This window comes from Dermacentor albipictus, chromosome 8 (assembly GCF_038994185.2).
Source record: "Dermacentor albipictus isolate Rhodes 1998 colony chromosome 8, USDA_Dalb.pri_finalv2, whole genome shotgun sequence".
Classification (NCBI taxonomy): Eukaryota; Metazoa; Arthropoda; class Arachnida; order Ixodida; family Ixodidae; genus Dermacentor; species Dermacentor albipictus.
The window spans coordinates 112,357,994-112,376,236 of record NC_091828.1 but is presented as its reverse complement, the minus strand read 5'-3'; the positions used below and the strand labels follow the sequence as shown (position 1 = coordinate 112,376,236).

General features: G+C 47.1%; 1 protein-coding gene across 2 annotated transcripts in view; it reads right to left on the bottom strand.

The window, feature by feature from the left end:
- Positions 1-18,243, bottom strand: part of LOC139049037 (uncharacterized) — a 70,842-nt gene that overhangs the window by 1,574 nt on the left and 51,025 nt on the right. For both annotated transcript variants that reach the window (XM_070524119.1, XM_070524120.1), the window contains 3 exons: positions 14,971-15,115; positions 8,342-8,512; positions 5,104-5,265 (listed from right to left, as the gene is read on the bottom strand). In XM_070524119.1, coding sequence (XP_070380220.1) covers positions 5,104-5,265; positions 8,342-8,512; positions 14,971-15,115 — 478 coding nt within the window. The remainder of the gene's footprint in view (positions 1-5,103; positions 5,266-8,341; positions 8,513-14,970; positions 15,116-18,243) is intronic.

The following is an 18,243-nucleotide window of genomic DNA, read 5'->3' as shown; positions in this document are numbered from 1 at the left end:
CAACACCATAGCCACTGAGCAACCACGGCGGGTACAGTACCATCTAGGGAACGTAAATGTGTGGGACAACTTTTAGGATCGGATGCGATGCACTCAAAGAACAAGGGGAGTTCATGAAACTCCCTATCGGGAGTAACTGTTCGCCCCGTATTTGACTGCTTGCGTGAAGAATTCTCGTGTTCGCAGGTGGAGCCGCATTGTATCGTGTTTCACCAGAGCGAGCACTCTCCAGTGGGGGAGTAACTCACCAAACTGGAGTTAAATGTCCTCTAGTTAAATCTCCTGTAGTTAAATCTCCTTGAGTTAAATGTCCTAGAGTTAAATGTCCTGGAGTTAAATGTCCAGGAGTTAAATGTCCAGGAGTTAAATGTCCTGGTGTTAAATGTCCTGGTGTTAAATGTCCTGGAGAGAAATGTCCTCGAGTTGAATGTCCTGGTGTTGATTGTCCTGGAGTTAAATGTCCTGGAGTTAAATGCCCTGGAGTTAAACGTCCTGGTGTTAAATCTCCTGGAGAGAAATGTCCTCAAGTTTAATGTCCTGGTGTTGATTGTCCTGGAGTTCAATGTCCTGGAGTCAAATATCCTGCGAATCCGAGAAATAGGAAAACAAGCGCGCTCGCAGCCATGTGCTCAGCAACTACGGGAGTTCCAGACACTCGGAAAGACACCCACGTATGAGGACGTTGGCGGCATGGGACCGCTGAACTTCTTTTTTGAAAAGGTTCAGCGTTTTTATGTATTCTTGCAAATCAGGCGTAGTGACCTTAATGGACCTCTCCCAACAACACAGCCCTGGAAAGCCGGGCGCCTTGCCTGTACGCTGCTTGCACCTATCTTATAAGCCGGTGGACGTCCGGCGTTAGGGTTCGAACCACGAACCTCCCGCAGTCAGCCCTGGCGTCTACTTTGCTTTATCCCCATCCTAATCTCTCTTCGGATGTACACATACCCACCAAAAAAGACATTCCCACGAATTAGCTCGACTGTAAGGTTGAACCTGCATTTTCACGAACTAAGCTATTGCAGTTTTCATTCTTTCACTACTTAGCCATTTCGAAATGAAATCATATTCCCAGAAATATAGTCAAAACAACTGACGTTTTAAAAGATGGGCTTCGTGTAACATTAAGAAATTAAGGAATCAAACACATTCGTATTACTAGCGTACTTTAATTTTCGCTAAACCACCGACACAACATTACAATCTTGCTGTAATATTTTGTTGTAATCTTGTTTTAAATTTTGTTAGCATTGTTGCTACCTGCAGTGATCTTTTTCAAACTTTTCTCTTGTAAATGAGCGCGACTAATTAAGCTAACTGTTCACCCTTACTTCGTTCATCTTTATAATAGAGATTGTAAATGGGAGGCTTTTTAATTAATTGGCTTAGACATACATGTTTGTTCGCACATCTCTGCTTGAATTATTGTTTGGACACACACACGCACACGCACGCACACACACACACATAGAGAGAGAGAGAGAGAGAGAGAGAGAGAGAGAGAGAGAGAGAGAGAGAGAGAGAGAGAGGAGTAACTGCTAGTGAGATACGTGACGTTGTGTGTGAGAGTTCTCGCGCTCTTTGATGGGGTAGTCTTTCGTTGTTTTCCGCAAGAATAAGCACCGCACTGTGAAGGGAGAAGGAGAGCTGTTGAAGACAGAGTCAAACATTTAAGACAGAAAGTAATAGTCCAGCAAAAGATACTCCATCCTTTATGCAGCACATACAAAAACAAGCCACTAGAATACTGACGTTTAGTTTGTATTGCAACAGTGCCCTTTCGCTGCTTCATATGTAGTTTTGATAAAATCTCAGTTCCTAGTTTAATTAAATATCATTTGGACAATATCCTATTCAAGTCAATGAATCATCACGTACCGTCGTGTATTTTGTACTGTTGGTCTTCTCAACACTAATCCTGCTAGATTTGCGTCAGTCGGAAATTTTTCACTAGCTGTAACACGGACTAATTATGGTCGGTCAACGTACCGCACATTTCTATGCTTTAGCTAGTTTTAACACTCTAACGACGTATCTCAAACATTGTTCGTCACATGGCACTTTAAAAGAAAAGGGATTGTTTTCTTACTTACTGAATTATTATTGTTTATATTCATCTCTTTAGAATAATGTTGAATGTTTGGGGTTTTCGCTTCTGCGTAAATTTACAATACAACTATACAACTACGTTTACTATTGTTACAATGCCGCCTTAGTTTAGCCACTACGCTTGTTTGTAATCTTGCACAGGAGGTCCCCCTTCATCCTAGTGCTCTCGGACCTCCTCCCTCGTACCTCCTCCACGTTGTTTATTTCTTTTTTTCTGCTTTGAACCTAATAAACTTGATTATGATTTGCTCTTTGAGTGCACAGCCTCCCACACATCTGCTGTCCCACACATTTGTTTTTACAGTACTGAAAGATAGACTGAGAATCACAGGTCTAGAAGGATAAGGGGAATCGAGAGGCTCGAGTTTTCTAGTGAACACCATATGAACCCAACAGACAACAGTGCCAAGTAAAAGCCACCGCGAAAACTAACTTTCTTTGCCTTCTTCACAAATGTAGAAACGATAACGAATACGAGTTCCTTAAGCGTTGGTAAGTCTTGTATTCCTGGTTAAGGAAAAGAAAGAAAACAACACCAGAAAGAAATGACAACTTGCCACAAATGGGACCGCCACAACTGCCACAAATGCCACAGGTGGGGACCGAACCCACAACCTTTGGATTTCGCGGTCCCCACCTGCGGAAAGTTTTTTCATCCACTTTCATTTCCATTAATGTATCGTTTCTTCATTCCATTTATTAAGCACAAGTAATTTCCCTTATGTTGTCCTTGGTGTCAGTGTTTGCTGACTTGTTATGATATGACTAATAAAAAATCGCGCCCCTCGGTTAATCCCCTTGCTTCTCGTTCATTACTGCGGGGATGCGCGACTCTCGCGCGTCCCCTGATGTTTTTCCCGCATCGCGTCTCCCCTGTAGTGCGGCTTCGCCGCGTGGCCTGCGTGATGCCCGCGGCGGTCGATGTGGTTGGGGCGCAGTGCGAGAGATGGCGCGAGTGTTGCGCTGCTAACGCCGCCTCACGGCAGGTTTACTTGGGGGCGCAGGGGAGAACAGGCTGCCTCATGGATTCGGGACAGAAAGCGGTACGGACGTGCCGTGCTGCGCGTGCGCCGACCCATGCTTCTGCGAGACCGTCTAGCGTGGCCGCCTCCGAACGCGCCACCGTTGGCGTGACCGTACACGCGAACGACCAGGCGTTGGGATCCAGCATGGGGCGAACATATTCGCTCGCTATCCGGTAGCGGTGATTCGGATTTCCTAGATTTGTCGCGCGCCCATCGGCATGTTTTGCGGATAGCAACTCGGCTAGCAGGCATTGATCTATGAAAGGTGCAATAAATGCCCTTGTGATTGTTTGCACTGCTTTGTTGTCGCTCCTTTGTCCCAAGAGCGTGGGGAGGAGAACCGCACATTACATAACGAGGGTCTCGAATCCGGCAACATTGATGCCTTCAGGTAGCATGTGTGGGTTTATTGACCAGTCGCCTTCACCCAAAAGGATCACGTTCTCGTGACGCCTGCGGCAGAAAGGACGTTCCACGTCCGCCGCCAAGGTCCGTGAGTGGTGGCGCTGGCTAACACTCCCAGGGTTCTACTAGGAAACACAAATACCCCAAGAAAGCACATGGTGAAACGGCGCCGCAGTAGCTCAATTGGTAGAGCATCGCGCGCGAAATGCGGAGGTTGTGGGTTCGGTCCCCACCTGCGGCAAGGTGTTTTTTTCTCATCCACTTTCATTTCCATTAATTTATCGTTTCTTTATTTCATTTACTAAGCACAAGTAATTTCCCCTATGTTGTCCTTGGTGTCAGTGTTTGTTGGCTTCTCATGGTATGACTAATAAAAAAAATCGGGACCCTCGGTGAATGTCCTTCCTTCTCGTTTAGATAGATGAGAGATGGAGAAATAGATGGTAGACAGATAAAAATACAGATATCTAGATAAATAGACGATAAATAGATAGATAACATAGATAGATAGACAGGTAAAAATACAGATATCTAGATAAATAGACGATAGATAAATAGAAAGATAGACAGATAAAAATACAGATATCTAGATAGATAGATAAAATAGATAGACAGACAGATAAAAATACAGATATCTAGATAAATAGACGATAGATAGATAAATAGATAGATGGACAGATAAAAGTACAGATATCTAGATAAAAAATGGCTGTGGCTTAGGTAAGGTTAAGCCCCAGGATGCGAAGCATACTAGCCTTTATTTTAGTTGTTGAAGCACTGTTTAGCCTGGTGAACTGCTGTTGCTTGGCTATATTTGGTTCGGCTAGACGAAGAAACAACTCATGCATTACTGCTTCGCCTTCAAGAGTGGAACGCGACAGCGTTCCCGTCGACCCGCCAAGGGGTCGACAGGGAAGCGACTACGCGCCCCGCATTGGACGCGGTGAGCGTCGAGCAAAGCAGCGTTCGGCGCGGCAACGAAATGTGCGCCCGAGCAAGAGACGCACGCCTTAGAAACAGCTCGTTTCTAAGGCAACACCGCATTCACTAGAGGCGCTTTTGCACCGCTTTGAAGCATCGTACTCGTGGCTCAGTGACGTCTACAGGACACTTTCCGATCCTCCAGAATGGCTACCTGTGTTTGATCAGTTGCTAACACAAGAGCCCTACTAACCTAACAACACGAGGCAAAGTACGAGTCTCGTTTTTAATGCAACTTATGTGTATGTATGTGGAATTCCAGCAAGAATTCCTCTCCATTGTACGAGGAGAAATCCGGCAATAAAGAAAAAAAAAATACTCGTGGCTCAGTGGTAGCGTCTCCGTCCCACACTCCGGAGACCCTGGTTCGATTCCCACCCAGCCCGTCTTGCAAGAGTTGAGCCAAAGCCACTTCTCCTCTGTCGTGACGTCACGGTGTCACGTGGTTTCAAGGCGACACCGCCGCGCCTGAGGAGCTGGGTTGAGCTCTCGTAATATGCCTCGCATAATAGACAACAGACAGATATTTTCCCTTGAGGTAGCCCAATGTCAACACCATGCAGCGGAGGTCACGTGCACGTACCTTGGGGGCCAGAGTGTCGGCGTTGTCGTAGACGAAGACATCAATTCTGCCTGCCTTGGTACGGTACTCCCACATGTGGCTCTGGGTCTTGGTCTCAAACAGGTAGTGCATGTGCAGGTCGTCCACGTTTAGCTTTTTGTTCCCGTCGTTTTTGCCTGTGAACTGAGAGCCACACACAGACAAAAGCAATGCGTTCGTGACGCAATAGACACTTTGCCTCACGAAAGAGCCACGGATCCGTGAAAAGTTGTTTTCGTGTGCGTTAGGGAATCTCCCGAAGGCGTGCTCATGGGCAGGACACTGGTTGGCATTCGCACGTTTGCAGGCCGTAATTATATTGTTGCGCGAACAAAGGATTAAGACGGGAGTATATTTACAAAAGGTAACTGCAGCGCTGGCCAGTTCAGCGGACAGCTTGATAGCCAGAGAGCGTTCGCCGTCTTCGTCGGGGTGCCCTCGTGCATCGGCCACAAGAAACACGCAATATGCATGTATCAATATTTTCGTTCGTTTTAAAGGGACACAAAAGAGAAAAAAATGATTTCTTCTGCATTAGTAAATTACCTTTCTATGACACCGAAAACACCCCCTATTAACACGATTAGACGCTTGGTAAGCCAGAAAAAGCGCAAGAACGAAAGACGGGTGGCGACGCCTCCATGAAGTTCCCGCACCTGGTCGCTGTGACGTCATGGATTTTGATGGCATAGTCTAGGGCTTACTTAATTATACAATGGTACAGATTGACCACATTGTGTTCTAAATGAACCAAAGATTAAACATGGCAAGTTTCGGGAACCTTTACTCAGCCAACGCGGCCCTAATGCGAAAACATTGTTTGGAATCCCTGACGTCACACTGACGTAATGGCGTCGGCGTTACGGCGCGAAATTCGAATACTGATACTTCGACCTCCATTTTCTCATCTAATAATCAAACTATTATTTTGAAATGACCGCCTGCAGGGTTCGCAAACAATGCTTTATTAGTCTCAACTGATTTATTGTGTCGCGTTAAAGCAAAGCTTTCTTTGATTAGCTATTCCAGATGAGTCTGAGTCTTTATTCCAGACATGAATACATAGGTACACGGCTGCGTTGAAGGGACAGAAAAGCCGCTAAGTTGCTGCTTGACGGTGCTCCTTTCCCCCGTGTATACATCCGTACAGCGGTACGCACAAGAAGAGACAGCACAGGGCAAAGCTATTTACAAGGAAGACTCGACAAAACAAAGAACATGCGCTGCAGCAAAGAGCGAACCATACAACACACACAACAACTTCTCATTGTAAACGTGTAACACAAATATAAAAGAAATAGTGGCAGGGCAATTCACGCACTTACACACACAAAGAAAAATTTGCAGAATGTGTTTTGAAGGCAATTATGAGAAATTTCGTAGATCAAGGCGCAAGATAAGGAGGAGGAGGAATAAACTTTATTTTAGTACAGCAGATCTGCGAGACCTAGGCCTCCCTACCTAGATGACGGCCTCGAGCCCTTGGCGGCATCTTCGGCCTGATTGATGGCCTTCAGCTGAGAAACGCGTTCGTTAGGATAGTAGTTTTATCGGCCGTATAAACTTGTAAGCGTTCGCTTACTAACTAAATTAACAATCATAGAATGCGCAAGCGTGACTCGACGAGGACGCAGAAACAAAGAGACACACAGAGACAGCGCTGTCTTTGTGCGTCTGCTCCGTTCTACGACTTCGTTCAGTCGCGCCTACACATTCTACCATGGATCCAAACCAACTAGCCTGCCAACGTGTTTTAACTAAATTAACAGGAACGGTGTCACGTGGTTACATGTAAGCATGAACACATCTCGCTCCATGAGAGCGGAAACTGTCTGCGAAAACGCTGGAGTTAGGAATCGCGGCAGCGGCAAGACAACTGACCTTCGTGCATCTCTCGCTTTACCGCGAACGGAACGTCGAGAGCACAGCGCAGACGAAGCTACCGGCACTACACGCACTCCTCAGACATCGCAGATCGCATTGAAGACGAGACCCGCGTGGTAGCGCGCACTGTGGCCACTTCGCGGATCGCTCTCAAGGCGCACAAGCGCCGGCAACGCGTCCCTACGGCGTCCCCCAAAGGCATCTGCCACGGTGTCCGCGATTCGCGTGGCCAACGCCGTAGTAGGCGCCGCGGTTGTCTCCACTCTGTACGGAGTGGCGGGCGAGGAGGACATCGAGGCACCGTAGCAGCCGCCGGAGAAGAACGCCCCTCCTCCCTCGCCTGGCCCCCCTCCCCCGCAGGAGAGGGCTCGCGTCTGGGCGGCGTTCCTCGCCCGCGCACGCGAGATTGAACCTCGTTCGCCGGCTCCATAGAGTTTCTCACTACATTACCTAGAGGGAAATCTGGCGCTGCTGCGCTGTGGTATGCATGGGAATGCCGGTGTATTGTGGATTCGGATTGGCATCGTTCTCGTAGAGACAGGACACCTTGAAGACGCGCTTGGCAAGTACCGTTCCGTCTGTCACAATGATTCATTTTCTACGAAAACGCCACGTGAAAAGCTGTTTTAGCTTTATTATTACGCGAAAACATGTCTTGTTTAACTATGGGAACTTGTTATTGTGTGTACGACTACATGTTACGTAAAATGCCTTAGCGGGCCGCTAAAGTTGGAAGACAGACGACACCCGCTCGCTTTGAAACAGTTGGTCGTCTGTTCTTGCTTTTCTTCGCTTGGTCATGCATCGTGGGTGAGTAAAGATGTAACATACGTGAATGGAAACATTTTATGAAGATTTTACTTTGAGAAGGCGTCATTTGCGTAGCCATATCCACGTTTTAGACGAAGCCTCTTACAACACCAGCCAACCCGAGCCTCGCAGACACATATACCGTCATTCCCACGACGGCACGGTGCCCCCTTAAGAAACTCCCATAGACGGTGGCGCCAGATTACCCTCTAGGTGTTATGGTGAGAAACTTTATGGTCGGCTCCCCCTCACAAGCTTTCACTCATGTGGAACCTCACGGCGACGCGACGGCGGAAATGTGCCTCGAGTGTCCATGTAATTGCTCTCGCAATAAAACGGCCAATAATTCCCCTAACGCATTTCTTGGCTACTAACTACATGCCAGTACATGCGTGTGTAAGTTGCGTGTAACGCCAAGAAGGCTGCCGTTCAAGATTTGAGGAGTGTCTGTTGAAAAAGCCCCTCCTCTTTTCTCCTGCTCCTTTCTTTTTTTCAGAAGAAATCTAGTGAATAAGTGTCGACTCACGTTATAGCGACGGAACCGAATCACGTTGAAAGGCCACGTGTTAACTTCAACGTGGAAGTCGATGGGGATAGACGTGGTATGCGCGTAGTTGATGGACGTGGTGACCGAGAAACAGACCTTGCTTTGGTTCGCCTCTTTCTTCCTCATTGGGAATTCGGCAATGATGTCGAGCTGCAAACAGAACCGAAAAATAAAAGAGAAACAAGCGTGGCGTATAGATATACGTGATCTTATCTGGCAGGTGCATCGAAGACTAAAGGAAAATATATAGAGAGCTTGGATTTATCCGCGAACTTCTTGACGTTTGCAAGTTACTGAATTACGGGAGTCGGGGATGGCAGCAGCGAAGCTGAAGCAATGGCGACACCTTGCGGCATTTTGTCCAACTACAATCTCTTTGGAAATATTTTTTTTTTTGCGTCGCGTCAGTGCTATCGCGGAAGAAACATTATTAGAGGAGTACTGTATGTTAACGATTACATCTCTACCAAGGCTTTACACCAGCAGTTCTGCAGAGCATTTGACCTACTGCAGTTTTAGTTTTGCCAACGTATGGTCATATTCATGCATTTGTCGTCAAACCGGGGTCGTACGTAACACCGTCATGGTCGTTGTATCGTCGTTACTACAACTTTGTCATCTAATTATCATCGTACTGTCGGCGTATCGCCATTTTCATCACACAGTCATAGACACACAATGAACGTCGTGCACTTCTCGTGATTCCATTGTTGCTAGGCCACCGTCCTCACAATCCAATCATTAGAGAGCTTTAGCCCAGCGGGTTTACGACCAGCGGAGCGGAGCGGTCTCCACCGTTGCGCCAGCGGAGCGGATCGCGAAAAAAGAATTTTAGCCCAGCGGATCACCCGCTCGAGCGGGGTAAAGAGCGGGGCGCTCTGCTGCCCCACCTGGTGGTTCGAATAGGAGTTACTGAGAAATGAAATTGAATTACGCTTGCTTTTATTATGCAAGAAATGTTGAATAAAGATATATTACATGTTCTCAGTGCATTATTTGTTAATAATGTACTGAGTATTAATGCACGGGTCAGCGCGGCAGTCGCCGTCTTCGATGCAGAACTGCCGGCGTTCATGTTCGCGGCTGCCGTCTTGCATTTCCCATACACGCCCGCGCGCCCTTACGCACGCTCGCGCGCTGCGTATACGCTCCGCTGGGGAGTGCTTTCCAGCGGGCGTAAACGCTGCTCCGTAAAACCGCTGGCCGCCTCAGCGTGGTGCGCATGCGCAGTCGCGTCTCCGCTCGCCCGCTCCGCTCCGCTGGCCGTAAACCCGCTGGGCTAAAACTCTCTATTGTCACGCCGCAGTCATCATACCGCCTTCGGCCGTTCCGACAACATACCGTATTTGCTCGATTCTAAGCACCCCCTTTTTTTCACGATCGCGATGCCCAAAGTGAGGGGGGGGGGTGCTTAGATTCGAAAAATCTGGAATGACCCCCCTCCCTCTTTTCGCTGCGACATCACGGGGAGACGGGTGCGAGAAAAAAGATTTCATTTTGCAAACGTTCAAAAGAAAAATCGGTGCAGAGTGCGAACCCAGCGCTTGTGTAGGATGCTCATGTCACTATCACTGCCACTCGAGTTCGTCGCACCGCTTGAACCAATGCTCTCGGTATCCCACAGCAGGTCGTCTTCCGTTCCGTCGAAATGGTTTGTGATCGAGCACTTCTTAAACGATTTGACCACAGCGTCCACTTGGACCCGCTTCCAAGCGTCCGAAATCCACTTTGCGATGGATGATGGGTACGCTTGCTATAGCTTTCGCCGCACAGCCGTACAGTCCGGCTTTTCGGTGTACTCGCGCCGCGGACGCCGTGACACCTCGGGATGACAGAGTGAGCAAGCGCGCTTGGCGGCCTTGGCTACGCCCTCTTCGTAACAAATAAGGGGGTTGCTTAGATTCGCATGCAAACTTTTTTTCGCAATTTTCTCGCGAAAATAGAGGGGGGTGCTTAGAATCTGGGGGGTGCTTAGAATCGCGAAAATACGGTAATTTCTCCTTCATTCCGTTATAATTGCGCTACGGTGAGTCAATCGCGATTAAGCGGCCGCCGTCGTCATCGCATTGTAACAGCGTCGTGTTTGTTTATCGCCATCGCGTCAGCACCATCGCATCGTCGTCGTGCCGGCGTCCTCACAATGCATTCGCCATTCCATCGACGTCATCGCTTCCTCGTAATTGCATCGTCGTCATTGCGCATGCGCCGTCGGCGTGCGGTCCTCGTCCTATAGCGTCGCGAGATTACCTTGGCGACAGATGGTCACCACCGAGCGGGCCAATCACGGACACATGTAGGTCGCGTGTAGCCGAATCGCGCGAAATCACACGAGGACCACTGCATATTCTAGGTAAAGTTGTCGTGATGTATTTCGTTAACCTATAACATATACATTCATGTATACCGATGCAAATAAACGTCCATGTTTTCTTTTTTGCCTTTTTTTGTTTTACTTGTACAAAAATGCCGTGTTGATTCTTACATAACCTGTCATAAGCATGTATCTGAGTTTTAAAATTTATGTTTAGTTTATGTTTAATAAATTTCTGCTTAAGTTTTTTTTTTGTACCAAGAAGGTTACTGTTATCGCGCTGCCATGTATAACGCCTCCTGGGTCCAGTCAAGCTGCTGACGGCAGCATTTAGCACGGGAGGACGTTTCTAGTCTGTACTAGAAGAAGAATAAACTTGAACTTGAACTAGTCAATACGGTGTGTCACAACGTGGATCGCTACATTGCTTGAATGCTAATCGCATAAACTTCGATATTCGTATTACCATGGGTTCTGAGGGAGTTCTTTCGTCTTCGTGACACTAAAAAAAAAAAAAAAGCTCTGGTCAACATTGTTCCTGCAAGTTATTAAGACCTCGACTTTGTAGAGCCAATCGTGCTCAGGCGTGATGCAAACGACCCGAAGTTCGAAGGAGGTAGCGCCGCAATTTTCGACAGTGGCCCAACAAGAGGAAGCGCATTGGGATGGCTGGGAGTGGCGGCGAAAGACACACTATATTGGAAACTACTTGATAGCAGACCAAAAGCAAAAAAAAATTCACTATACTGTTTTCAGGCATCCAAGCTATCCGTCGGCTAGCAACAAGGACAATCAATGAGAGGAGTTTCGGTACAGCCGGGTACATTCTTCAAAAGTGGGAGACGTGCCCGAGACATGGTCGCCTGCAATATCTTGTTGCGCCACAATAATTTGTAGGTTTTTGAGAGCGGTCACTGATGCGCCGCTATGGATAGCTTGTGCGTGATCATTTTAAGGGAATCACAAAAATTAAATAAATTTTTGACACGTTCTTAGAGTAGTTAACTGAAGTTGTATTACATACATTCTGAAAAGCTAATTTATAACTTTTTTTTGCATGTTGAGTGAACTTCTCTTTGAGTTACCATAAATGGTTTCTTTCCCGATTTCGTTTTTTGCTCCTAAGTAGTTGCTCATTGCAGGTTTCTTTTCCATGGCCGCCACCCATGAGATTATTTCAGCCTCTCTGACTTTCCGCTTGACGTCCTTTGTTGCTGTGTTGCTCACCCTTTCTCATCTTAGGGGAATCGCCGGACAGCGCCTCTAGTGGCCGCCCCTGCAAACATGCGCGTTTTCTACGGGACAGCGTCGTTCTTTTTTTTTGCGAATGACTCATCATAGAGGCCACCTCTCAACATATTCCCATAGAATAGACTCTGCGCGCCTAGCCCGACGTCTAATGCAAGCGGCACCGTCACTAACGGCCGGAAGCCCGTTCCAAATTGCGGTCGAAGTTTGAAGCATGTGAGTCACAAGATCACAAGATCAGTCACTCACAAGATCAGGATGACCTATCATTATACAACAGAGACCTATAAAGCGAGATACAACAACGAAGAACAAGCACGTGCTTGCCGTGGTAATTAAAGCTAGGGAAACGATGGATCATGTATTATTAGAATGCGAAGATATCTGCCCAGCGATCGATTTAGGCACCACCGGTCTCCTTGAAGCCCTTGGGCTCAGCGAGAGCAGGGGGAAGGTAAACATGCCCACAACAAAGATTAGCAAGACGCGATTGGAAGATTGGTGGATGAAAAGTAGGGAAACGACAAAACGCTGAAGCCTACAAAAACACAGTTCACAATAGAAGGTCAGAAACCTTGGTGATGAGAATTAATCGTATTTTCTTCTTTCTTTCTTTTTAGCCTAGGTAGGACATAGGCAGTATAATAGCAAGAGCTTGGTGGCGCAACCCACCGGCCCGTTCCAAAGGGGACGCTCATAGCATCCCATCCATCCATCCATCCAAACTCCTGGTCATGCGTAGCTGCACCGTCAACTGAATTCTTCGTTGAACCACGCCAGTTTTCCCACGTCTGTTCGTTCCTTTCTGTGTCTGTGTCCCACAATTTCTGCTGCTACATTTCTCGCAGATTCGACGCCTTGCACACCTGGAGGCACACATTTGACCCACTGCGCCAAATACAAGATCCACTCGTGCCCTCCTGACAAGCCGCACTCGCTTCAGGCAATTATGCCAGTAGGTAATTATGCCAGTAATTATGCCACCAGTAATTGTGCCGCAAGTGTCTTGCTGCCTTACTCTCCTGATAAACGCTGGACAGTCTTCTGCTTGCAAGTGTAGTGTTTGTCTCATACCGGATTTGTTATGTCCTTTGTGCTCTACAACAATCTCAGTGTTTTCATCTATTTGTTTTATTTGGCAAAGCTATGAGCATCAAAAAAAGTTAGTCTGGTGTCACAAAATCTCTACATATAACGTGGACCATGTACGCAAAGAAAGAGAAAAAGATTTCATGTCGAGTTGTACACTGCGAAAATTGTTCCAGCTAAATTCCACAACACAAGGGGAATATATTTGTAAAGACGGCACCAGGCTTGCAAATTTGCAGCGATTACATTTTTATGTTTCGTTTCGGCCTAATTTGAGAGGAACTCCTGTGTACACGGTAAAAATAATTTGCACCTTTAAACGTTAATAGGGTCGTAAATCTCGGACATATATCTCGGATTGCCGCACTCTCTTGTTTGTGTGTAAAGGTGTGAGTTATGAACGGATTACTCCGTTAATCACTTTACACCTTTAAAAGTGAATACAGGTCTAAGTACGTCTATTTCCTAGGTATACTTTGTGGCGCAAAATACATTTCTGGAAAACTGACAGAAGAAAGGGAGGCAGTGAAGCGCCAAACTACCAACTGTTTAATGACAGCCTGAACAAACGTAAAGAAGAAAATACAACTTCCGCTCATGCGCAGGGAGCCAAGGTGTGGCAGAACAACGTGGTCATGATAACATGCTTTGGATGAAGCACATTTCTGCGGAATATAATACGATAGATGTATCGCTGACACAATCAGACCCTCTCTTTTTAATATAAAACGCTTCCAACAACTCCCTTGCAGTTTGGTCCCTACTTCTGCCAAGAATCAATACTCTTTCAAAGCATGGTCAACAACGACAGGCTTTACAGTGCGCAGGAAGATGCGCGTTCTCATTCTTGCCGATGCTATTAGCGCCACAAAGTATACCTAGGAAATCTAAGCACCAACTTGCCCAAGAAGAAGTCCTTTTGGAAGTACGTCTATACTGCCGCATCCCTGTCTGTGCCCAACCGAGCTGACGACGAAGACGACTACCTCGATAATGCGAGCGAAGCGCTGGAGAAGAATAAGCTTGAAGTGAGCCCTCGTTCTAATGGTCTCCATTAAATACGTTTGCCCGCTCTTGTCTAATCGCGACAACATAGAACGCACACGTACACCCTTTAGGGTGTAAATGTGTGAGTATATAGACCGATTGTCACCTTTACTCACTTTACACCCTCCAACGTGAATATGGTGGTAAATCTGCCTGCATACAACTCACGCTGGTATACTCATTTTGGATGGAAATGTGCGAGTTATAGACCGATTGACACCCTTATTCACTTTATACCCTCAAATTTGAATATGGACGCAAATCTATCTATACACGACTCAAACCCGCACACCCCTATTGGATTTAGAGGTGAGTGATAGATCAATTTACAGCCTTACTCATTTTACACTTTCAGACGTGAATGAGGGTGTAAATCTGTCTATATACAACTCACACCAGTATACCCACTTTGGGTGTAAATGCGCGAATTATAGACCGATAATATTGACACCCATATTCACTTTACACCCTCAAACGTGAATACGGGTGGGAATCTGTCTATACACGACTCCCACCCGCACACCACTATTAAGTGTAAAGGTGGGAGTTACAGATCAATTTACAGTCTTATTGACTTTGCACCCTCAAACGTGAATAGGGGCATAAATATGTCTATATAGAACTCACACTTGTACACCCATTTTGGTTGTGAAGGTGAGAGTTATGGACCAATTTACACCCTTATTCACTTTAAATCCTTTTCGGGCGCAAGAGTGTGAGCTATAGGCCGATTTCCACCCTTTCATGTGCCAGCGTTTCGGGAGGGGGGGGGGGGTGTAAATTCATGAACACATTGTTTAGCGCAAAAACAACTGACACAAGAAAGACGACAGGACAAGGCGTGTAAATTATCTGACAGTGCAGCTTGTTCTACTCTGGTGGCCAGGTCACCTGTTACGCTGGACGAACTCACCATGCTTCTGGCTTCGGGGTGCACCCTGCCAATGGGGTTTGGCGGAGAAATCCAATTTACCGGGTTGTTGTACCTGGTATCGTACCAAATTTGGTTGTGCTCTTCCGTTGTGTTGCTCGTGCTGATTCCAAAGATGTCGGGAAAGCTGCGGCAAGAGGAAAGAAGCTCTACGACAAGCCGCCGTCTCTCTTTTGCAGGAAGTGTGTCCGCTGTCGAAGAAGACGAAGAAGCTTTCGAGCTTGTGCGTTCGAACGAACGAAACTCTTTGGTGTTTCGTACGCGTCAAAACAGCGATGTGATCCGAAGGCGCACGCCTTGGTGCGAGAGGGCTTTGGATTAATTTTGACAGCCTGGAGTTCCGTAACGGGCACCAAAAGCACGGTGAACGGGTGTTTCTGCATTTCACGATCCCCCCTCCTCCTTTGTGATGCGGCCGCTGCAGGCGGTGTTTGATCCCGCGACCTCGTATTTAACTAGCAGCACGACATAGCCAGTAACCAACCAGGGCGGGTACAGTTGCGTGCTTACCAGCTCTCGCAAGTTTCTTTTTGGTAAAGGTTACAAAGGCCAATTTAAACATGGATAATTACTTTATAAGATTCCTTTCCTCATTGTAAAGCTAGCTTTCACAAGAAGCAGTTTGCCGAGCTAATGTGACAGTAATTTTTTGCAATTCGCACGTGCAAAAAGCAGTTCGCTGGTACTACGAGACGGACCTCTCAAGATGCGCTCAAGATGTCTGCGACTTCTTTTCACTCAGGGACCACCAACGCGATGTTGGAAATGCATCTTGACTAGGCATGACTTGAAAAAGTCGCAAGTTTCGCCCGAAAGGCGAAGCATCGATTGCGACAGCAAATTAGTAGGCAGCTATACGAAGCAAGAATAGTAGTTTTATCGGCCGCACAAGCTCGGAAAAAGATTCGCTTACCAAGAGAATTAACAAGCATGGTGTCAGCGCGCACAATCAAACACGTGACACTCGATGAGCACGGAAACTCGCTGTCGAAACGCTGGTGTGAGCAAGGGCGGCAGCAGCAGCGAGCGAAGCGACCTTCGTGCTGTCAATCACTTCAATGAAAGAGCGGCGAGAACGCAGCACGCACAAAAGTATGAGCCGTCTGCTGATCACTTTCAAGATATGGCGCGTGCGACCGCGCGCGGCATTGCAAAGCCGTTCCTACCGCGCTGCCTCCCCGCTTTCCTCCACGTATCCGTGGCGCACGAAATTGAGCCGCGCTTTTCAGTAGCCCTTGCGCCCGTTCGCGAAATACGCAGCTGCTGCCGGAGGATGACGTCACCATTCCCCCCCCCCCTTCCATTCCGCCCGTCCCCGTTCTCGACCTCGACCTCTCGCGCAACGAGGACGGCGCGAAAGATGACGTTTGTTCTCCGCTTTCTTTCCTTGCGCGCGCCAGAGTGAACCCCGATCGTCGGCTTCCCTGGCGTGCTTTCGCTCGCACGTGCAGAATACGACGCAGGGCGACGGTGTTGTCGCTCTTGGGACCTAATACAAAACATCACGGCGACGGCGACGGCGAAAATATGGCTGGATTGTCCATATAGTTACTATCGCAATAAAAAACGTAAGCCCGGCTCTCGCCACGAAACTGTGCGGAAGAGAAAAAATACCCTTAACGTGCGGCAAACATTTTTTACTTTATATGAACCGTGACCGGTTTTGCCATTAGTCGGGGCAAACAAGCAATGCAAGAAAGCAAACTTGCAAAAAGAAAGGCTTTATTAAATGGCACACCCTTTAGAACTATCGTTGGCATGCACCGACAAATCTACTTGGTTCCGGCAAAACTTCACTTCGATGCACTGAAGGTGAAGGTGAAGGTGAAGGTGAACATTGAAGGTGATCTGGTACGCTCACGCGTAACAGATCACCTTCAATGTTAAATCACCATCGCTGTTTGTTTTTCTCACTACAAATGTAATCCCACCCCTTATGTAACACCCCCTGAAATGGGGGCCTTTAAGGAATAAAACTGAACTGAACTGAACTATCTCCTCTGCCTGCGGTGGTCGTTCAAAGAATGACCCACACGGTTCCTTTTAACGGCCCCGTATGATCTCCCGTCGGCTGACACCGGCATGTAACGCAATATAGCAGGGGAAACCGGAGAAAAGCAAGAGGAGACTAGGGGGCCTCAGTGCGTGCGAGGAGGGCATCCAGGAACCCTATAGACGGGACAGATATGCGCCCCCGAAACTCGCTCGAACCGCGGTTGCTGTTCTGCAGTACTGCGGGCGGGCACGAAACTGCAGTGGTGGACCCGCTGCTGGGATGTACGGCTGCTACGACGTCCTGACGCCTGCACGAGGTCCTCGGTTCGGCTTCCAGCCACTGTTCCAGAAAGCGCGAAATGAAAAATACGCGCCTGTATACCTAGGTTGAAGTGCAGGTTTAAACCGGAGCCCTCCACGACGGTCATCTCTAGCAACCCCGCTGTTGGTTTGGGACGTTGAATCAATCAATCAATCAATCAATCAATCAATCAATCAATCAATCAATCAATCAATAAATAAATAAATAAATAAATAAATAAATAAATAAATAAATAAATAAATAAATAAATAAATAAATAAATCGATCGATCGATCGATCGATCGATCGATCGATCGATCAATCAATCAATCAATCAATCAATCAATCAATCAATCAATCAATCAATCAATCAATCAATCAATCAATCAATCAATCAAACTGCGACGGTGCTACGAATTTTAACTTAGCTCGCCTCAGCTCAAGTGTAGCTGAAGTGTTTTATTGTTTGTGACTTTTTTGTTTTTAATGTCAATTTCGGAAATAGAGAAAAATAAAGATGTTTCTACGAACGGTGAGAGCATATTCTCGAGTTGCAAGGCGGTAGAAGTGGGATTCATGTTACGCCGATAACCAGCGCTTTGCGGTGAGCCTTTGCCGAAATGGGTGGATTGACTGACTGACCGGCTACCTGATTGGCTAATTGATACATTTGTATTACTAGTAAATTGCATTACTGATACACCTAGTGGGTGTTTCATTTGTTTATTGTTTGGTGAACAGACCGGGGGCATTCATTGGTTGACCGATGTGCTGAAGTGACCCGAGAGTATATAGTCCGGTTGATTGACTGAATTGATAACTCTGTTCATTCACGCCCGTAATCATCTGCACCAAAACTGACAAGGGCAAGCAAATCGTGCTTTTCCGCGATGCTCTCGCGTTTCAGGAGACATCCGGAACACGCCCAGATTTGCAGCAGTGAAAAAATAGGAAAAAAT